Consider the following 19,747-nt stretch of genomic DNA (forward strand, 5'->3'; position numbering starts at 1 on the left):
TCCACTCGCCGTTATCAAATCCTCCGAGGCCTGGGAGAACAGTCGCCTCAGGGGTTCAAAAGCTTTACCAACGGCGAAACAGCCGGATGGTCTGAAAGAGGGGAAGTTTATACCCACGATCTATTGCCAATCGCAAACCTATTTAAAGCTGGGATGGCAACTTTCTTTATTCCTCGGACTAGGTAGTAGAGGCATATAAACATTTCTACAACTCCTGAACTTTCACAATGTCTCGCCAGAATGATGTTGCTCTTAATGCTTCAGTCTTCCGGCCAAGCGCCATTCCAGAGACATGCCACGCCCTGAACAAAGCGCTTATGGACTTACAGGCTGGCCAGCCGAATTGGTGGGAAGTATGCAAGCACTTTCTCCCGTCTTTTCCATGTTATTTATCTGTGCCCTTGACATTCAATTGGTACATCCTCTTTAGCTAATTACGACATGGTCTTTATTTCTAAAGGTTGGTGCCCAGAACTTTCGGCAAATGCGCCTTCGAGGTGAAACCGCATTTCCAAAGCCTGTTGTACTGGAATGTGGGCAATCATTCTCAATCCCGTCTCGCCAGAAGGGCCGTGATATTCCCTGCCGAATAATCACGCCGGAAGGTAACGGCACACCATCAGGCGTCTTTATGCATATTCATGGCGGTGGATGGGTCTTGTCCGATGAGATGTCGTAAGTCCCAGTGGCATCCTTCCGCCTCTTTCATGGCTCACATTGTCATAGACAAGACAGCATGTTGAAGTCTTATGCAGACACCGCCAATGTCGTGGCCGTGTCCGTCGGCTATCGACTTGCGCCTGAATTTCCATTTCCTAGTGGACCAGAAGATTGCTATGATGCGGCGGAATGGCTTGTAGATAACGCTGAAAAAAAGTTTGGTGCGCCCTTCAAGTTTATGGGCGGAGAGGTAACTAGTTTTATAATTATTTACCAGGATTCATGAAAACAAAGACATGCTAATTTGCTGCCTGCAGTCCGCTGGAGCCCATCTCTCTACATTGACTGCATTCCACCTCCTTAACCATGCGGAGGATAAATATTCAAGTTTTAACCTCAAGGGATTGGTTCTACAATATGGCGCTTACGATCTTTCGTATACACCGTCAATGTACACCTACCGACCAGGCCAACGACTCATCCTTGATCGAGAAACGGTAGATCATTTTATCGTAAGTCTCCCTTTATTCCTTCATGATTGAAATACATCCATCCCTAACCTACTACCTGCAGGATGCTTTTTTGCCAGATCCTAAAGTGGACCGAAAGCATGCCTCTATATCTCCTCTATATTTTGATTTTGCGTCTCTTGCTGCGGCCGGCAAATACCTCCCACCCGCAATATTTACATGTGGGACAGAGGATATCCTACTTGATGATACAGTCTTCATGAGTGCTAAATGGCAGATGGCTGGCGGAGAAACATTTGTTAAAATTGTTCCAGGCGCACCGCACGGTTTCTCTTTGTTTCCTCCTAAACTAGCTGCCGGAACTGCAGAGACATTGATGTTGATTGGGCAGTTTCTCAATGGAAAGGCGCAGTGAGAATGAGCCCCGGCTCCCTTCATACGCCTGCCTCAATACACAAATATATCGATTCGTTTAAGTTTCATGAAGCTAGTGCACCCAGCTATTTGTCTATACCACAACATAACAAGAAATAAGAATATACGATATGCAACGTCGCCAGGATGTCATACGTCTCCTTGTCCAGGCCGTTGTAAGGATAGGACTTGAGACAACGACGCCTTCCTAAAACCGCAAACATTAAGAAAAGTCATCCCATTTTTATCTGCGAAAGTAAAAATAGCTACTTTGAAAAGCTATGTACACAAGTAGGACGCAGATCGCAAACTGTGAAATGTTGTTCTTCATTTCGAAAATTGAACTCTCCATTCCCTCGACGACGAATATGGTTGTCAAGAATATTTTGAGCGCAAGGTTAGAATTAGAAAACGGGTTGATATTTACTGTGTGGCACAGCGAGTAGAATCCTCAACATCGGGAGTCTTTGGCGAGCTATCACTCGATTTCGGGGCCTCGCCACTCCGCTTATCAGTATCGTTTGAGCCTTTGCGGTTGCGGGGCAGAGTTTCGCTAGGATTTTGATTATTATTTGGCTGATTTGGTATGGGAGTGTTGGTATGGCTACCTGCGCTGCTAGCTGACGGTGGAGGGGGCGCGATTTGTGACCCAGGGGGATTAGGAGGGCCTGAATTATTCGGACTTTGGGATTCGGATAAGGTGGTATTCTCTGGTAGTGATATGAAAGGTGGTTTGGGCCCATTTGGGGGCTGAGGTAAGCGGGTCAACGGCTTATCAACCATCTCCGGCAGTGCTTGTAACGTATTTAAAGGTGGGATTGAGGTATCTAAAGTCTGTGTGGCAGGAATCTCGGGTAAGCGCGATGTTGTAGGAGCTGTGTCCCCATTTAGTGAACTGTTAGGACCGGTACGCGATATGGCGTTGCTAGTAGGGCTAGAAGCATGGATCGAGAGGGACGAAAAAGTTGCCGACGGATTTGGTGGTCTGGGAGGAATAGGGGCAAACAGGCTTATATCAGGAGGGAGTGGAGGCGGGCCAGAATGTACGTTTCGAGGCTGGGGCGCGGACGCGCTAGGAGCACCATCAATAGTGCCTTGTGAGTTAAAACCAGCATTCAGAGGATAGGTTGGGGAATGAGCGGAAAAAGGAACGGGACGCCAAACAGGCTGTATTGTCGGCGGCGGCATTGGGGTTCTTGGGGATGGTTGGGTGAATCGAATGTTGTTTATTGTCATGTATGACGATGCCGTTTGCATTTCTATTCTCTCTCGCTCAGCATTCTTCTTCTCCCAAGCTTTTGGGTCGTTTCGTTTTAGTCTTTCATCATCAAGTTCTGCTTGAACAGCTTTTTCTTCTTCAGGAGTCAGTTTATCGTTGTCTTCACGCTGGAATGTCTCGGTGAGGGCGATCTGTCGTATGAAATTGGGTTGGTTAAGAAGTTTATCTAGGACTTTCGGGTCTTTTCCTTTGAATTCAGTAAGATCATTTTGCTTAACTTCTTTTGGCGGAAAAAGATATGCTTTTTTCGACTTGGATGCATATCGAATCGGGTTCTTCTTGTCCACAACACGAAAAGAAAGCTGTGTTTTAAACACGATTTTGTTATACATAGCATCTTCATATGTTCCACCAGCGATAAATCGATATACAAATACAGGCTTTCTTTGTCCAAATCGATACGCACGTCCCACTGCTTGCTCCTCCCAGGTCGGATTAAAGGCAAAATCGAATATTATTACACGATTTGCGCCGGGAATATTGAGACCTAGACCACCTGCTTTAGTCGAAATCAAGTAAACTTGTATAGGAGAGTTGGCTTTATTGAAATTTTTTGTAGCAGTCTGACGGCTTCCTATCGGGGTTGTTCCATCCAGGCGAGAATATCGCCATCCGTTCTGTATCAGAACGTGCTCGATGTAGTTGAGTGTTGGAATACTGTGGGAAAATACTAAAATTTTGTCTCCCGCATTAATGGATTCACGAATAATTTCCTCGAGCATCTTCGTACGATGAGAATGAACAGTGGACTTCAGTTCATCAACATCTTTGAAAAGAGTCTCAAGCCGGGTTATCACTTCTGGGGCCAAAACTTGAGTAACGGGCGTTGTGTCCTCCGCTAAGCTATCGTTTTCAGAGTCCTGTATTGGAGTCTTTGATTTCATGTGGCCATTCTTCTTTAGCAACTTCTCCAAAAAGCATGATGGGTGATTGCACAGAATTGAGAGTATCGCAAGCCATGCCCATAGGCGTGCGTTTGGCACATCATCCCTATCAGACATCAGGTAGTCTACATATAACTTGTAGGCCTGTTCTTGAAGTGAAGTTAAGGGAAGAGTTATCACAAATTCCACCTTCGGCGGAAGGTCACCCTCAAGCACCGAAATATCTGCACGATTGACCTTCGGATCCAGATCATTCTTAAGAACCTGAAGTTTCTTCAGCGACTGCCGACGTTCGTAAGGAGTGCTATCGATGTAAAGGCCATCTTCGATGGGCTCAACATATTTTGCTTTGAACTGCACAAAATCACCTAGATATCCAGGGGCAATCCAATTTATCATCGAGTAATACTCTTCAAGGTGATTTGCAAGCGGCGAGCCGGTAAGGGCAATCCGACTTTTGGTCCTGAAATAGCTGGAAGCCTCAGAAATACCAGCATTTTTATTTTTCATTTTGTGGGCTTCATCGGCGATAACGATATTGGGTCCCTCGAGAAGCTGTTTTTTTATCCTGTTGTGTTGTTCTGGCTCAAATTGACTACCCCGAATCTTTGTCGCGCGATTCAGAATCATAGCCCTGAATATGTCATAGCTGATTAAGAGAACACCTCCCTCTGAATACCATGCAGCTATCTCCCGCAGCCGCTCCCAAAGCGATAAGCCTGTCGGAAGTTTTCTCACAAAGCCAAGGTTTTTAAGAGTTACAGGATCCTGTGGTGTCCACATAAGGAACTCCTCCCACCAATTTTCTATTAGAGACGGTGGGCAGAGGATAAGGGTGCGAGATTCACGAAAACACTCTGGTATCTGGTTTCTGGTCTCAGAATCTTCCGAGTTTGCAGCATTCGCAATTGTGACAAGTAGTGCAATACTAGGTTCGTTAATATAACCGTGACAACGTCGCGAGTTTGGAAGCACTCACACCTGCATAGTTTTCCCAAGGCCCATAGTATGGGCCAGGAGGCAGCCTTGACGCTTTTCATCATTTATTAATTCTCTCCACATAAATCGGATTCCATGTAACTGGTGCATTTTCACGCGGGAGCCAATATGAGAATGTAGATATATGATCGGTTCATCAAAACTCACAGCCTGTCGTTCGGGGTCGCTATTTTTCACGCCTGAACGAACAAATCTTTGGAGTAGACGCTCTTGTTGCTCTTCTTGGAGCTGAACCCGACGTTGCGCGAGTTTCTGGGTGTTTAAAGCCTCTTGACTTTGTTTAACAGCGCGTTTCCGTTTACTATGCGGGGTATGCGCAGATGCGCTAGGTAAAATGTCATTCTCATCAGAAATGTTCAAGTCAATGGTTGCTTCTCCAGAACTTTCAATGGAGGCCTCTCTACTTGCTTCGTTGCTGTTCTTGAATGGATATTCTCGAAGGATCTCAGCGAGAAGAGGAAGAAACTGGCGCAATTTCTTTTTCTTCCGGGCTGCGGATTCAATGTCTTTCTTTTCTATGCCTTTGTCCATAAGCAGTTTCTTGCGTGCGGTCCATGATATGTACATTACGACAATTCTCATCCACAAATGAGAGGCTTCAATATCATACGGTTCGATAACGTAGATTCGTTGGGGCATGTTTCGTAGTCCCTGGAGCACTATCTTTTTTATAAAATTGAAAGATTTTGTATTAAAGATTTCTTTGAGGCCGTCTCGATCTGTAGAGCCTATACAGTGAACATACCAGGCCACTAAACGTGTAGGGCACATCTGCAGCTCCTCCGACCCTAATTCCAATACTCTTTTGAGGTCTAAATCGGAGACGCGCGTTGAGGGAGTGGAAGTGGTGGAGGTAGCCGTTGAACTTTCAAGTTCGTCCTGAAAGTGGGACAAGGATGGAGTCCGTTGATGAAGGTCATCTAATGGGTTCAATGGTGGTGTATGGACCTCGAAGTTCTCTTTGCCGGGATCTTGATCGTCAACATTCTCTTCATCGCTTAGAGTGAGGTCAACAACTTCAACTGTACTTGTTATTATGGAAGGTGGGATGGACATCTCGGGCTTATTCAGGCTCTTGTGGCCTTGGTGAAGCTTTAGCTTTTTTACCGGACGAGGAGTTTCATCACCTGCATCTGACTGATCAAATTGAGTAGCAACATGCTCCTCATCCGGTATAACAAAACTATCGAGCTCATCATTTGTATCAGAACCTAGAGACTCTTCATCGTTAAGAACACCGGTGCGTTGTGGTTTGGGTTGTGCAACTGGGAAATGGCCAACTTGTTTTGGTGGACACTCCTTACTTTCCAGTACAGTTATGATCCACCTTTGAAGCTCTCGTTCAAATACTGTCTGCTCCATAGATCGACATTGCATTTGAATGTCCTTAATCTGGGACCAGGGGTTAGCTTTGATAGCCTTTCGGAGCCCTTTCAGACGCTGATCCAGATGGGCAATCTTGCTGGAAGCAGTATTGATATCGGCAAGTCTAGTTTTTTTCCTATCAGCCTGCATCCAGATGGGTCTTGCCTTTCTTTCCTCGGCTGGTAGCTTTTCAGATTGCCATTTATCAATAAATGAGACAATGCATTCATCAATAGCAGCTTCAATGTCTTCAGCAGATAGCTTCTTCGATTTGGCTATGTCAAGTATCCTTTTCTCTTGGCATTCCATTTCAATTTCTCTCCAAGTCTCAGAATCATAGCTTCCCTCAGAAGCCGAGTCACCATAAGCAGGTAGAGCATCATGCTCCCCTTTAGGCGGATATTTAGAAAGTAGAAAATGCAAATCATCATTTTCATGGTCAAATTCCGGCCAGTCAATTATATTTTCTTTAGAAAACTCGATCTTTTTCCCATTTTTGACAAACAATGAAAAAAACTGGGTATCATCCCGGGCCAAAAAAACACTACTATAAGGAAACACAGCTAAAGAAGGGTTTCCACTTTTGTTTTTTATGTCGTGAGGTTTCTGTTGAAAATAGTATTGCATTTTTTGATTTACAAAATGCTGATAGCCAGAGGGAGTTATGGATGACCCTATAATGCAAAATGTGTCCTCTTCTGTTTCTGCATTTACACCGTTATAGAAGATATCTGATACTCTTGACTTTTGATTATCAAGATAACGCCGGGTGCAAGGTGTTCTTTGAATGGTAGAAAGAGAGCTAGGATCCAACCGGCGCTGCTTTTTACCATGTCTATTAGTGGCAAGGGAATTTTGATTCTGAGGGCCAAGGGGTTCATGGTGAGTTGTCTGTTCCAAAGAAGCTTGTGGTTTCTTGGAAGTGGGCTTCAAGATCGGCATAACGCAGGCAACTGGGGATTGAGAAGGGCCCTTTGAAGGACTATACAGTAATTCAGGGTTAGGCTTGATTTCTACCACAGTCATTGCATGGTCTCTGTATTTCTGTGAGATACCCTGTAGGTACTGAACTGCCTGGAGAATAGTTGTGCGTTGACCCAAAGATTTTAGGCCAAAATCCTCAATGAGTGTTTGCTTGTTGATTTCAGTTAGAAGAACATAGCCAGTAACATCATTTTCCCACAAAGCTTTTTGGAGTACATCGGGCTTTGGCCTAGGTGGGGGAGCTCTGGAATGAGCCCAAGAATCAAATGAGGCATGGCAAAGATATGAGATAACCTCATCAATGGACCAGTCAAATGGATCTTTATTTTCCTCCATTGCGCCATATAAAGCACAATACTCTGCATTCAAATAAAACCCGTCAATTCGAAGCAAGGCGGGCGGCAAAAGTGTGAGGCTTGGTAAGAGTGTGATGTTTGGTAGGAAAGTAGCCGAGTTTATTCCGTACTGCTCCGTACTAGTCAAGAGAAGTCAGCATAATGGAATAATATGTAGTAGTTGAACAACCGCGGGAAGCCTGCCACATACACTTAGAAGCTCCACATTCTTCCTTTTGCATCAGACCCCAAGAACCCTGGAGCAGCGATTCATGAGTCTATCATCAAAGCAGTACAACCTTGAGAGCTTTTGTAGATGAGAACTTTCAATGGGGCAGGCATACATAACCAAAATTCCTGCCAGTTTCCCCACTTCCCTCAAACCTGAACATTTAGATCCTGGAGCTGTGATATTGCGGGTTGGAAACTCACAAAATATGCACGTGAGACTGATGTGGCAAAACACACTAAATAAACAAAGCTAAACTATTTATGGCTAGCGCTATTTTTATCCATCCAATGAAACAAGCCTCGGCGAAATCGCGCCACACGCCTCTTAAGGTCAATGTTTATTCGAGTCACTGGCAGCCCCAAAGTGAGATGGATTTTGACTATGCTGCCTGCAAAAGATACCTGAGTAAAGAGCATTATACTAAGCATACTATCTGAAACCTTAAGAGTTTGTTGTTTTGCCCCATTTCTAAGGCTTGCAAGTAACCACTCTATACGTCATACTCCCTCCATACGGAGTGAGCTCTAAACTTGTCCGCAAAACGATTCAGCCTGATAGCAGAACTGAACCTCAATTTAACTAAACTTCCACAAAAGCCTATTTGCATGAAGCTGGATGGCTGGATTGTCACAGGTGGCAATGGTTACGTATGTATCTTTAGGATTACCTCAAACGTTGTCCAACAATCAGTCAGGGTGGCTATATGTACAAGGGGGCTGCACTCGATGAGGAAACACAATATGTAGCGCGCTATCCAACTTATTGCAATTGGGTCTACTCCCATTGATATAAACTGATGTGTAGTCCTTCGAATCTGCCTGAAACTCCTCGCAATCTCTTCGAAGTTCACCCAGCACCCAAAACTACTACCACTTCGGACTGTAAATTTGAATTCAACATGGTACTTGGATGGGGTATGTCGTCTTCTTGGTTCCAGTCCAACTGACAGTAACTTAAGTTTACTGCAACAGGAGACTCTCATGATGCCCATAAGCAGGTTTATGGCAAAGAAGACAATCCAAAGTTCTCACAGGAGCTTCTAGCTGGTGCAGCCTCCTTCGAAGGCTTTAGATTGTTTGAAAATCACCAACGAAAAGAGGGTAAGGCGGCGATACATCCCCAAGCAGTGATGCATATTCCACTGATGATATTATAGGAAAACCAGTTTCCCATGCGTTCGCCAAGGAGCTTCTCGTTGGCTTTGTCGGTGGAGAGGTCGACAAAATGGCCCAGAAGCGGCATATGAGCGCAGAGCAAAAGGACGAGGCGAAGCAATATGCGCAAGGAAACGCAGAATCCTTGTATGATGAACATTACGTTCAAGGGCAGGGAGCACAGCAATATGATCCCAACCAATATAGCGCTCCATCGCATTTCTAAACGTGTAACTATGGAGTAGATACCTACGTCAGTAATTATGAAAGGGTCTGAATTAGTTTAGTGCTCTATGCGGAATACATATTAACAGTTTTTTGCCTTCACCTTCATGCTATCCAAAGGCCGTGGAGTGGACACAGATAGGGACGCGCGTTGAGGTCAAGAAGGTTTTTAGGAAATCAAACGAGAAGTTAACTCTCAGGTAGTTACCTCGAAAAGGTAGGAACTATTATTTATGCATAGCACTGGTGGGACTAGAAGTTGCCGGGCTAGCTCAATCGGTAGAGCGTGTGGCTCTTATGCTAGTTCATAACAACCTAGGATCACCACAAGGCTGCGGGTTCGACCCCCGCGTTCGGCTACGTTTCTTTTTTTTGACTGCTTTAGTTTATACAACCCATTGCAGATGCAGATGTCAGAAAGATATTCTGTTAGTCTATACGGAGTAGAGTAGCCGATATGCGTTTCTACCCCCACTTTCGGATATTACCCCCGATACACTATTTGTTGTATCAAAGTTTGTCTATAGTTATTTCATCGAATTTTGGCTTGACTTTCAAGTCCAGGTGAGTTTTCCTTGCACATTTTGAGCTACAGGCCAATTCCCATGCAGCCCCGTTCAACTGTAAATCTACTAGACGAGATTTCATTCTTTGGAGAGAAGCATCAAAACCACCAAGCTTTTGCTGTCACTTTCCACGACTAACTAGTTCTGGGCGAATGCTAACTAGTTAATCCAAAAGTCTTCTGTAAACCGCAACGCGTATGAAGCCTTCGTCCTAGACTTGTCAATCCATGTCAAGCTGAGGTGCAGCTTGCGCCCCATTCCAACCACGCCGATTAAGCTTGTTGTCCGACCGTTTGCGAATGGATGCTGGAGCGTTTCTATTTCCGTCAAAAACAATTTGGATAATGTCCACCCAGGGTAGCATTGCAGGCACAGAGCACATCCCGCGACACTGGATAGGTGTGGCTATGCATGAGGTATCACCGATAATGTCTTGCTCTCAAAATGTCGTGAAGCGGTAAAAAAAAGAAAACAGCTAGACTATGGTAGGGGGAGAGCAAGTTCTGCAACGAATCACAGCCGTTTGTTTCCTGTTGGTTCTGGCCTTGCTGATCTTTTGTCGGTCTGGGTGTGCGCCGTCTAACATGGGATGCCTCAACTTTGGGTGAAGATGGTGGGTGCAACAAAAACCCACACGATCCGCCCCAACAGGGTGAATACTGATCCGTTTTTATCCTTCACCCTCAAGCGGCTTTGGCGCCGAGGACGTTGCCGCGAACAAGTTCCTTCTCAGTTAACTAATTATAGGCGTGCGCTCCAACAGCGGCTCTCACCATGTCACTGCTTTTTCTTCTTATTCTTCTCTTGGAAACGAGTCTACTCCAGCATAGCTCTGCGTTTGTTCTGCACACTCCTCCTGCTGGTTTGGGCACGGTTCCGGCATCTGGGTATGGCGAGCCTGTGCCAGTTGTAAACTCAACTTGGGCTGGTATACAAAGGCTTTTCAAGCGGAGCTGCACATTCGACGAAAAATATGAATGTCGGGGCAACCGCCCCTTTTGCTGCTGGAGCATTACGGGTGTCAGTCAGTTTTGCTGCTATGATAGAGTGTGTTGTGGCAACGCTTGTTGTCCACGAGGGCAATACTGTGTCTTTGCAAATGCGTCAGTAAACATTTCCAATCCAGCGAGATGAAAGCTGGGTAGTGGTAATTATTGACCAATTTTCAGGACAACGTTTTGGTGTTGTGAGAAAGAGGACGACTGTGAAGCTGGTCTTCCAACGCCGACAGTGACTGTGAGTGGCTATGTCACCGAGACATATACCCAACTTTTTACTGTGATAAACACGCCTAGCGAATACACCTCCTCCATTATGGCTCCATTGAAGTTAGCAAATAATTCAACCAGTAGTATTGTTGGCGGCACCATTGGAGGTGCGGCGCTGGCCATGTTTTTCGGATTTGCCTTTTTCGTAGGCTCGCGACGAGGATGGTTCCAGAAACAAACGGCAGCTACAAACTCGGGTACGAGACACGAAGATGGAACTGAGGAGTACAAGCCCGTTCCGACTACATCGGAGCTTACAACGGAGCAACTAAATAGGAACTCGATGGTCTCGCCAACTGACTCTACGTTTGACTGGCGACTTTCCATACTACCCGAACACCCACCCAAAATTGGCCCAGACTCGGAGACGCACAGCGCGGACATTTACGAGATGCCTTCGGAACGCCGTCAAGAGAGGATGTCAGATGATCAGCGAGAACAATGAGAGGCTTTTTTCTGACAGCTTACGCCGAAATAACAGGACGCGAACCTTTTTCGAAGCATATACTATACATACGGAGTACCATATCAGATATCTTTAATTGGCTTTGGTAGATTATCTTCTAGATACCCCTTGATGCAAACCCTTTAATCGGGCATTCATGTACGAATAAATCTTTTGATTGCCACCAAAGAAATTCATAGTCTCAACAACCAGGGCCCAGGGTTTGGGCCACCAACCAAAGATGATCGTCCTGTAAGTTCTTTACACACTCTATTCATAAATGTAAGAAAGCTTCGGTCTGCGACCACGGCGGAAGAGCGGCGGTAACTCGTTAGCGGGGTGCTGAATAATCGTGTTCAACAGCCCCTCCATCTAGTTAGGCAGCTCGGACATGGACTCCTCCAATGTCTGTCTAACCAAATAAATATACAGACAGTAGATATCCTAGCCTCACCTTTTGCTAGCTATTTTCTTGCTTTGGATTGAGGTAGATTGTGTGCTGTGAGCACACCACACTCCTCCTTTCATGGACCAACAATCAATATACACAACCTACCCTCCGCAGCTCTCACCAGAACAAAAGGACTATCTAGTAACTACGGTGAAAAATTGGACAATACACCATGGATTGGCTGTCAGACCATCTCCTGAGCTGGTATCAAAGGCCTCCGATTCGAATGAGGTGTTAGCAACGAATGCGCCAGTTACACTCTTTCCAAGTCCCTTTCCCAGATCGTGCTTCGAATTAGCGGTTTCAATACAGACTACATATAACGAATTATACGCTGCAATCGCGGCCGACGAGCCCTGGCTAGGGAAAATAGTTGAAGAGTGAGCAATGTAGCTCCATACCAGATACTTGTTAACTTGCGCTGAATCGTTGCGTTTTAGCCTTGTCGACGTTGACGATTTCGTCGCCAATTTATGGCGAGTGCATAATGCTGTGAAGCAAGAGGGCTATGTCCAGCCGCTCTCGCTGGGCCTCTTTCGGTCCGATTATATGCTCCATACTCCCGAGGAGAGCAACGCGCCGTCGTTGAAGCAAGTGGAGTTCAACACTATCTCATCGTCTTTTGGTGGGCTGTCATGCCTTGTAAGCAAGATGCACTCGAGTCTTTTGCCTTCTTCACTAGGAAATTCTATTGCATACCCACTGCATCCTTGTTTAAAAGAGAACTCCGTTCCGGAGAACACAGCGGTTGCAACTCTGGCTGCGGGCCTCGCTGCCGCTTACGAAGCCTACGGTCCTTCGAAATCGTCGCCGGTGCTGCCTCTCTGTGTACTTTTTGTTGTTCAGGGAGGAGAACGGAATTTATTCGATCAGCTTGAACTTTCAACTCAACTTTCAGAGTTCCATAAGATACCCGTGTTCCGAGTGATTACCTCCGAGGTAATGCGATTGACGTCAATTCCCCAAGATAACCCTTCTCGTCCCTTGATATACACTCCAGCGCATGCTCCATCGACTCAGTTCGAGGTGACAACCGTCTACCTCCGGGGCTTCTATGACCCGAAAGATTATCCGGATGGCAGCGCGTGGAACAGTCGTATCCACCTCGAACGCTCCGCTGCTATTAAATGTCCCACCGTGTTGAGCCAGCTTTCAGGTTGCAAGAAAGTTCAACAGGTTCTGGCTCAATTGGCTGGCCCTGATCACCTCTCTCGATTTCTCTCTGGCACTGATCCTGAGCTAGTCCAGCAGCTACGCGATACATTTGCTCCACAATACGACATATCCACCCCTGGCGAAGGACGGAACCTTGCTCTAGACCCCTCAACTGCAGGGAATCATGTCCTTAAACCCCAGCGAGAAGGCGGTGGAAATAATGTCTATCGTGATGCCATCCCCAAATTTTTGCACTCCATGCCAGAAAGCGACTGGAAAGGGTGGATCTTAATGGAACTTATCCAGCCGCCAACTGCGGCTAAGAATGTTGCGCTCCGAAGCGATGGCGAAGTCCTGACAGGGAACGTTGTTGGGGAATTAGGTGTTTTTGGAACTGTATTATGGAATAATGATACTGGAAACGTATTGCGAAATGAACAAGGTGGTTGGCTGATGAGAACAAAGGCTCAGGATAGTGATGAAGGTGGTGTCGCCGCAGGGTTTTCTTCCTTAGATAGCGTACTGCTCTTTGACTCGAATTGAGCACTATGACTCTTTGAAATACAGCTTAACTATACACGAAAAGAACCCGTCCAAAGACCTGTTGTGCTGGCATTGGTTCTATGTAAAAAAATACATTATGTAAATAACACGAAATGAAGGAAATTGCCCACACGAAGTAAGAGCAGAAAATAAATCACATCATAAAAGATCAGGAAATAAACAGCATATTAGCACAAAGTAGAAAAAGAAATAAATGAGAAACAGGGCCAAAAGAGCCACCGCCACATAAGGAGAGGCAGGGAAAGTATTTTCTGACCCAGTCAAACAAAAGTGAAGTAGAAACCTGAAGAGAAAAAGGATAGAATAAAAGAGAAAAGAGTAAAAGAGATAGGATTTACAGAGAAGATGGGAAATGACTGTATCTTGCAACATGAATATATGCGAACATGTCAAGGTCAGCAAGCAACAAATCAAAAAGATCATTTGATAGAAAGGTTTTTCGAGCCAAAGATTCAAAAGAAAATGTCACAAGATCCAGGAGCCCAAACACGTCCAAATAGGTGGATGTCTGTGTCCTTGTTATGGACTTCCCTTTTTTTTTTCTTATTTTTGCATAATTAATTGTTTATGGCAATATGACTATCTTTGACGAGGCAACCGTCAAAGGAAGTTAGCCAACCATCCAATAATTGGAAGCATTTGAGCACATTTATTGCATTCAAAATGGGAGATCCTCAGCGAGGAAAGTTTCAAACGACCGCCGCGGGGACATAAGGCCGCCATTTTCTCCCATCATGCCGAAAGGGTTGTTGCGATTCATGATCTCGCCCATATTGGTGTGGAGCACGTGTCCTTGGTTCTGACGAACCGAGGTATCGATGTGGCCGTTGAACGGATACATCTCGGAGATGTTGACCTCGTTAGGGGTAGAATGGACATAGGAGGTTTGATTATGCTGGAACACCTGCATTGCAAGATCTCCGAAATGGGCAGAGTAATCGATATTATTTTGCGGCCGAGGAAATATATCAAAATAGGGGTCATCATCTATGGCATCGAAGGACCCCTGAAGCGCGGCAAAAAGAGCACGATGGGCGTCTTGAACCTGGGTGGGTTCGGTAGGGGACTGATAAGAGCTCATACTCATTTCAACATCTTGTTGGCTCAGTCTACTTTTAGAGGGCGTTTGTGCATGTTGGAAACCCGGCATCGTTTGATATATGTCGAGTGGCGAGGAGTAGCCCACGATCTCCTCGCCCAAAATCACTTTGTGAGAGCCAGTTTGTTGAATAGGGGTTGTCACTTCAAACAAACCGCTATCAAATAATGGTGTTGATAACGGGGTCATCATTTGGCTATTCACTGGCGTCATTTCCACGGAGTCTTGCCTGCTGTGGGTTTTTGATGAAGCAGGTTTTTGGGGAGTTTTCCAGTTCATCCGTGTTCTTGCTGATTTAGGAGTTTGGATGGCGGATTTCGCAAATGGTCCTTGGCTCCGAGCCCGCTCACTTCCTTTTCCTTTAACGATCCACCAGTCGGGCAGCTTGCTCTCCGGTAAGGACCTCCAATGCTCTATTCCGAGTTCGATAGCAGAGTCTTGCAACGAAAACAGAAGTTGCATGCCATCATTCAAACGACGACCAGGGGCATGGATGCGGCCGCTATCCAAAAACGAATCCAAAGGGTAAAAATGTGAGGGAACGCTTGGGTATAAGGATTTCGACTCGAGAACTGGAGGCTGAACATCATGTCTAACCTTCAAAGCGGTGTTATACGTGATATTCTCGGGGCAAAGTAGCTCTACACGCTCAATTTCAGCTCGAGTAACACCACCACGCCGAGCGGTCCAACAAGACAAGCCTAATGGTTTGCGAGCGTCCCGTTCACGCCTCATGTTCAGAACGTTGTCCGAGGGAAGTTCCTCTTTAGCAACTGGCATGCGAGCTTTGATATCCCTGTAAGTGAGGCGAGAGTCTGAACGCATCCAAAACTCCATGAGCCACCCAGAAGGGCGCACAGAAATGTATCGTGGCAAAAATGAAAAGTTTCGAATTGGAGTTCCTTGATAGTCAAGAACCGTCTGGCCTCCTTCAACTAAATGCCCAAGTGGTTTTAAGGGAGCATCCGCCTCATAGGGCTCCAGCCTGAAAAGAATAAGAGGCAGGTTCCCTTCATGATACGATGAATGGTATGGATGGGGACAGGTATGAAATTTGTCGGGAGCTCCTTCATCTATAGAAAATATGGCAATTTAGTCAGTCAAGCCGAGGAACGAATGAATTTGAAGCAGTAAAAAAGGACAATCAGCAACACACTTACGAAAACAAACTGCCGTCGACTCTGAAGGGGGTACAGCAGGATAAGGGCCAAGTTCTGTTCCAGATGATAATCAGTAACGATAGATATAAGGCCTGAGAAAGCGCCCTTACTCATCAGATTCAAATTCTGTTGAGCTAATACACCATATGCATGTTGCTCGTCTGCCGAGGATCCTGGCGTGGTGATCCCGGAATGCCTTTGGCCATGTGAACCATGGCTTGATGGTGAAAAGTCACAATGCAGACTAGATAGATCTGAAATCATATTTTTGAAAGCAATAGTTATTATGGTTCGAACAGAATGCTGGTATCAAGCGTTGAAAAGAGAAGGACAGTGTCGACAAAATGGGGTGGCGGGGAAGATTCGAAAGGGGGAAGCGGGAATAAAGAAAGGCCAAAGCGGAATGTCTAAAAGCTATATGAAAATAAAATCATATGGTGGAAAATAGAAGGCTGGGATAGCAAGAGACTATCAATTTGTTCTTATGCACACTAAGCTATAATGAGGCGGTTCACACAAAGAACTGCTTCGAGTCGATTCTGCAATTCATGGGAAAATTACTCCATTTTCAGCAATAGAAAACTACTAGTGAAAAGTAGAATAGACGAAAATTGCTAGTCTGCGCCTACACACCATTTCATAGCAAAACAGCTTCGGTCACAGTAAATTGATATTCCGTCAGGTGGGGAATATCTGGTGCGGGGAAAGTTCCACGGAAGTCCAATTCGAGGGCATCCTAGCCTCCCAGTTTGATAGGCTATGCGAAGCCTGTTAAATATGGATCTGGAAATTTCCATCAACTGGCATCGTTGAGGAAGTGCATAAATGAAATCACCAATCCTGCAAAGTTGCATATAGGTGTGATATCCACGAAAGATGAATTAATAACTAGCAAATACATAATCACTAGCAATTATTAATAATATTACGCAGCAGAGACCTCCCCTTGATAAGCCCTGTAGGCAAGAATGTGAAAAATAAGAGAGAGTTGAAACAGATGAAGTTCAGGAACAACAAAAAATATTGGTCGTCGAGTCCGCCACAGTCTGGGCGCAACCTTAATTCAACCTCAAATCAAATCAAATCAAATCTGATCTCGACAACAGAAAACAACAACTAGAAACACAATCGCAATCAAAAAGAAAATAGAAAAGAAAGATCATATGAAAGTATTGCAAGTTATCAAGGAAATTTGTTATCTTCTGATCCTGAACTAGGTTGGCAACCAACGGCGCAGTCAAAACACTCCGAATGGCATCGTGAAAGACCAGCTTCCAAGCAAGACCAGCTGTGGTAGTGTATGGTAGTCAAAATCTCGTCAAATATCATCGTCAATCCTCAAACATAGTCTTAAAATATTCATACTCGTTGTGCCCACAAACGCTCCGGAGCAGGCTATCTTTTTCAGCTCCGGTAGACGCCGAGTTGCTATCGAAATTAAACCAGTCAGACGGATTGATTGGGTCGCCACCTTCACTGTTAACAGCTGTGGACACGTTTATTTGATCGAGATAATTATCTTCATAGTTCGCACCTTCTTCGAAAAACTGAGGCAACATTACGTCATACCCATAAGTATTTGCTTGAACGTCCCATGGTGTCTCGGGTTCAGGATACGTAAAGACTGGACGTTGTTCAATTGCAGCGAGATATTCTTCTAGCTCTTCCGGAGATAGTCCTACTAGGTCTGGTTTCGAATCGGGGTTATCATCGTTAATATCTTCATGCTCAGATTCATTCGGTGCATATGTTTGTGAGTGGTCTTTTTTCTCGAGCTCCTCCCCCTCTGCGTCGGTGTTTCGTTCTTCGCTTGTTTCCTCCTTATTTTTGTCACTCCAGCTATTGTATTCACTCTCATTCTCCACCTGTTCCTCACCTTTACTCTCGACCTCTACTTGACCCTCACCTCCTACTTCGATATTTGAGGTTTCTGCCCGCTCTTCAGATGCTTGCACACTTTGTGGAACACTCTTACGGGCCGTGGCTTTGCGCACCGCGGTCTTTTGGACCCGTCTCTGCTTTTGCTTTTTTCTCTGCCCCTGACGAGTTGCGGTATCGACAGTCTTGCGTGCTGTTTTTTTGCGGGCCGTTGTTTTACCGGCTGTAGTTTTGCCTGCTGGTCGCTTCCTTGGGAAACTAGATTGCTGCGGCTCTGGAGCGTTATCTTGGTTTTCTGGCGTTGGTGGGGATGTGCATGACTCCATATGACTTTCAATGTCCCTCAGCTTCAAGCCAACGTTGCAAATAGGACAATTTACAAGACGATGTCTTGCTTGTTGCTCTTCTTCGAGAAGAGTGAGGGTCTTCCTTCTTTTATTCTGTCTTCTACCGATGGAAGGACCAGCTTCTTCATCGTTTTCTAATGCTGTATTGCAGCTGTCATAATTCTGTCTCTTTCTACTATTCCGGGCCGGCCGTTCTCCTGTTGATGATTCCTTCTGCTTCCCCTTGTTGGGTATTTCCCCAGAAGCATTTGAATCGTCGCTTTGATATTCATCATCGCTTTTATTATTTTCACTGGCAGTATCCTCGTCATTATTACTTTTATCATCCCAATTATCGTCGTTGTTTTCGTCCCCATTGCCCTCTCCCGTCTCTCCAATATCGCTCTCTTCATTTTCATCGTCGGCATGAGTATCGTGACTAGACGCAGAGTGGCTGGTGTCTTGGTTCGCACCGGGAGGAAGGTCAACACTCCCATTTCCCTGTATACCATGGTCACCCTGATCCTCTGAACTGGCACTGCAACCTTCAGCTTCCAATGACTGATCATTATCTGAAGCGTCCAGTTGGACCGGCGCCTCTACCAGTCTTTCCTGGCTTGGTTTATAATCCTTCGGGAGAGGGATTCTTTCAGATCTGGGATTGCTAGGGTCAATAAGCCCGGGGCTTAATCCCCTGGTGGTGTTTTTCTCTAAGCTGATACGTTTTCTCTGTAGTAGAGCTATCAGTTTGACTCTTTGTTCTTTAGTTCTCTGGTTTCCGGTTCCCCAGGTTATCATATGAAATAGCTGGCGAAAACGAACTCCACGTTGTTGAAGTGAATTACAGGTAACGCCCAATACTGGCAGCATCCTATCGACAATGTCCTGCAGGCGAACTCGTCTGTCAATTCGCATCCAGGCCTCTACCCTCCACTCTGCTACATTCGTGGAAATGCGGTCAGGCAAGATGTCAAGACACCTTAGGTTAGGCCCACCCGGATAAGGAGAAGGCTTTTCTGGCACCTCTGGGTGCTTCCTTGTGAACCTCTGTGTCGGCTGAAACTGATATAGAATGTCTGGGAGATCGTGTAGACTCCAATGCCGCTGAGATGGCACAATATAAGAGAAATTCTCCGGGTGATCAACCGACTCTTGGCTATTTCTTCTCATCTTTGCTGGACTTGAGGTGATATATTAGCAATTGAGAAAGTCCGGACCTGGATGATGCAACCTACTCGGGGATTTAACCCTTTACTCTGTTGAAATATGACTTCTTTTCTGGCGCCGGCGCCAAGCAAACAAAATAAATATTAAAAAAAGCTTGAATATCAAATTAAGAAACCAAGTGTATGGATACAATCAAATTTGGATTAAAACTGTTCAAGTAACTGGTGCAAAGAAGGGACGTTTGACAGAAAGGAAGAAAGGAGAAGAGACGGGAGTTCCGAGCATCTTGAGAGTAGGCTCTGCTCTCTATTATTTTCTGATTGTTCTCATGCTCAATAGAGCTCAATACCCTACTACACCGCTAGCATCATTATTGCCAGGTGGTTATTCAGGTACTGGCGGCTGGAAGCCTCTCAGGCCTCTGAACTGGAGGTTTCCGTCTCGAAGCTATTGTCTCATCATTGTGGACCTCTTAAAACGTACTTAGAGACATTAGAGAAAGCTTGGTTTGAATGGTGCTTTTTCTTTGTTTCAACACCTCGAGGGGATGTTAGAAACAGTACCCCTGTATAAAAAAGGGTAGAGAACGGCGTGCACACTGGGTACTATTACATGCTGATTTGGATAGGTGACATTCCTATACCATATTAGCAGAGACTGGCAGTTT

General features: G+C 45.4%; 7 protein-coding genes and 1 non-coding gene across 8 annotated transcripts; 5 read left to right on the plus strand and 3 right to left on the minus strand.

Moving 5' to 3' along the window:
* Window positions 1–227: 227 nt before the first annotated feature.
* LOZ57_004976 (uncharacterized protein) lies at window positions 228–1,545 on the plus strand (the record flags this gene model as incomplete). Its single annotated transcript, XM_049254014.1, has 5 exons — window positions 228–353; window positions 431–675; window positions 727–910; window positions 978–1,172; window positions 1,234–1,545. The coding sequence occupies 5 exons, from the start codon at window positions 228–230 to the stop codon at window positions 1,543–1,545; spliced, it is 1,062 nt and encodes a 353-aa protein (XP_049107083.1).
* Window positions 1,546–1,967: 422 nt separating this feature from the next.
* Window positions 1,968–7,391, minus strand: LOZ57_004977 (uncharacterized protein; the record flags this gene model as incomplete). Its single annotated transcript, XM_049254015.1, has 2 exons — window positions 1,968–4,635; window positions 4,687–7,391. The coding sequence occupies 2 exons, from the start codon at window positions 7,389–7,391 to the stop codon at window positions 1,968–1,970; spliced, it is 5,373 nt and encodes a 1,790-aa protein (XP_049107084.1).
* Window positions 7,392–8,261: 870 nt separating this feature from the next.
* GSH2_1 (Glutathione synthetase) lies at window positions 8,262–9,002 on the plus strand (the record flags this gene model as incomplete). The annotated part of the gene is made up of 4 exons (XM_049254016.1): window positions 8,262–8,269; window positions 8,427–8,536; window positions 8,594–8,722; window positions 8,779–9,002. 4 exons carry the CDS (start codon window positions 8,262–8,264, stop codon window positions 9,000–9,002), a joined length of 471 nt encoding a protein of 156 aa, XP_049107085.1.
* Window positions 9,003–9,262: 260 nt separating this feature from the next.
* Window positions 9,263–9,360, plus strand: LOZ57_004979. The gene has a single exon. It is a non-coding gene; the product is annotated as a tRNA-Lys (tRNA).
* A 1,246-nt stretch (window positions 9,361–10,606) lies between these two features.
* LOZ57_004980 (uncharacterized protein) lies at window positions 10,607–11,280 on the plus strand (the record flags this gene model as incomplete). The annotated part of the gene is made up of 2 exons (XM_049254017.1): window positions 10,607–10,674; window positions 10,737–11,280. 2 exons carry the CDS (start codon window positions 10,607–10,609, stop codon window positions 11,278–11,280), a joined length of 612 nt encoding a protein of 203 aa, XP_049107086.1.
* Window positions 11,281–11,806: 526 nt separating this feature from the next.
* On the plus strand, window positions 11,807–13,429 carry GSH2_2 (Glutathione synthetase; the record flags this gene model as incomplete). The annotated part of the gene is made up of 2 exons (XM_049254018.1): window positions 11,807–12,111; window positions 12,172–13,429. The coding sequence occupies 2 exons, from the start codon at window positions 11,807–11,809 to the stop codon at window positions 13,427–13,429; spliced, it is 1,563 nt and encodes a 520-aa protein (XP_049107087.1).
* Window positions 13,430–14,108: 679 nt separating this feature from the next.
* Window positions 14,109–15,973, minus strand: LOZ57_004982 (uncharacterized protein; the record flags this gene model as incomplete). Its single annotated transcript, XM_049254019.1, has 3 exons — window positions 14,109–15,622; window positions 15,710–15,763; window positions 15,820–15,973. The coding sequence occupies 3 exons, from the start codon at window positions 15,971–15,973 to the stop codon at window positions 14,109–14,111; spliced, it is 1,722 nt and encodes a 573-aa protein (XP_049107088.1).
* A 1,067-nt stretch (window positions 15,974–17,040) lies between these two features.
* On the minus strand, window positions 17,041–19,083 carry LOZ57_004983 (uncharacterized protein; the record flags this gene model as incomplete). The annotated part of the gene is made up of 1 exon (XM_049254020.1): window positions 17,041–19,083. One exon carries the CDS (start codon window positions 19,081–19,083, stop codon window positions 17,041–17,043), a length of 2,043 nt encoding a protein of 680 aa, XP_049107089.1.
* Window positions 19,084–19,747: the final 664 nt, after the last annotated feature.

The sequence above is a fragment of the Ophidiomyces ophidiicola genome (genome assembly GCF_022830035.1).
Source record: "Ophidiomyces ophidiicola strain CBS 122913 chromosome Unknown scaffold_22, whole genome shotgun sequence".
In the NCBI taxonomy this organism is placed as follows: domain Eukaryota; kingdom Fungi; phylum Ascomycota; class Eurotiomycetes; order Onygenales; family Onygenaceae; genus Ophidiomyces; species Ophidiomyces ophidiicola.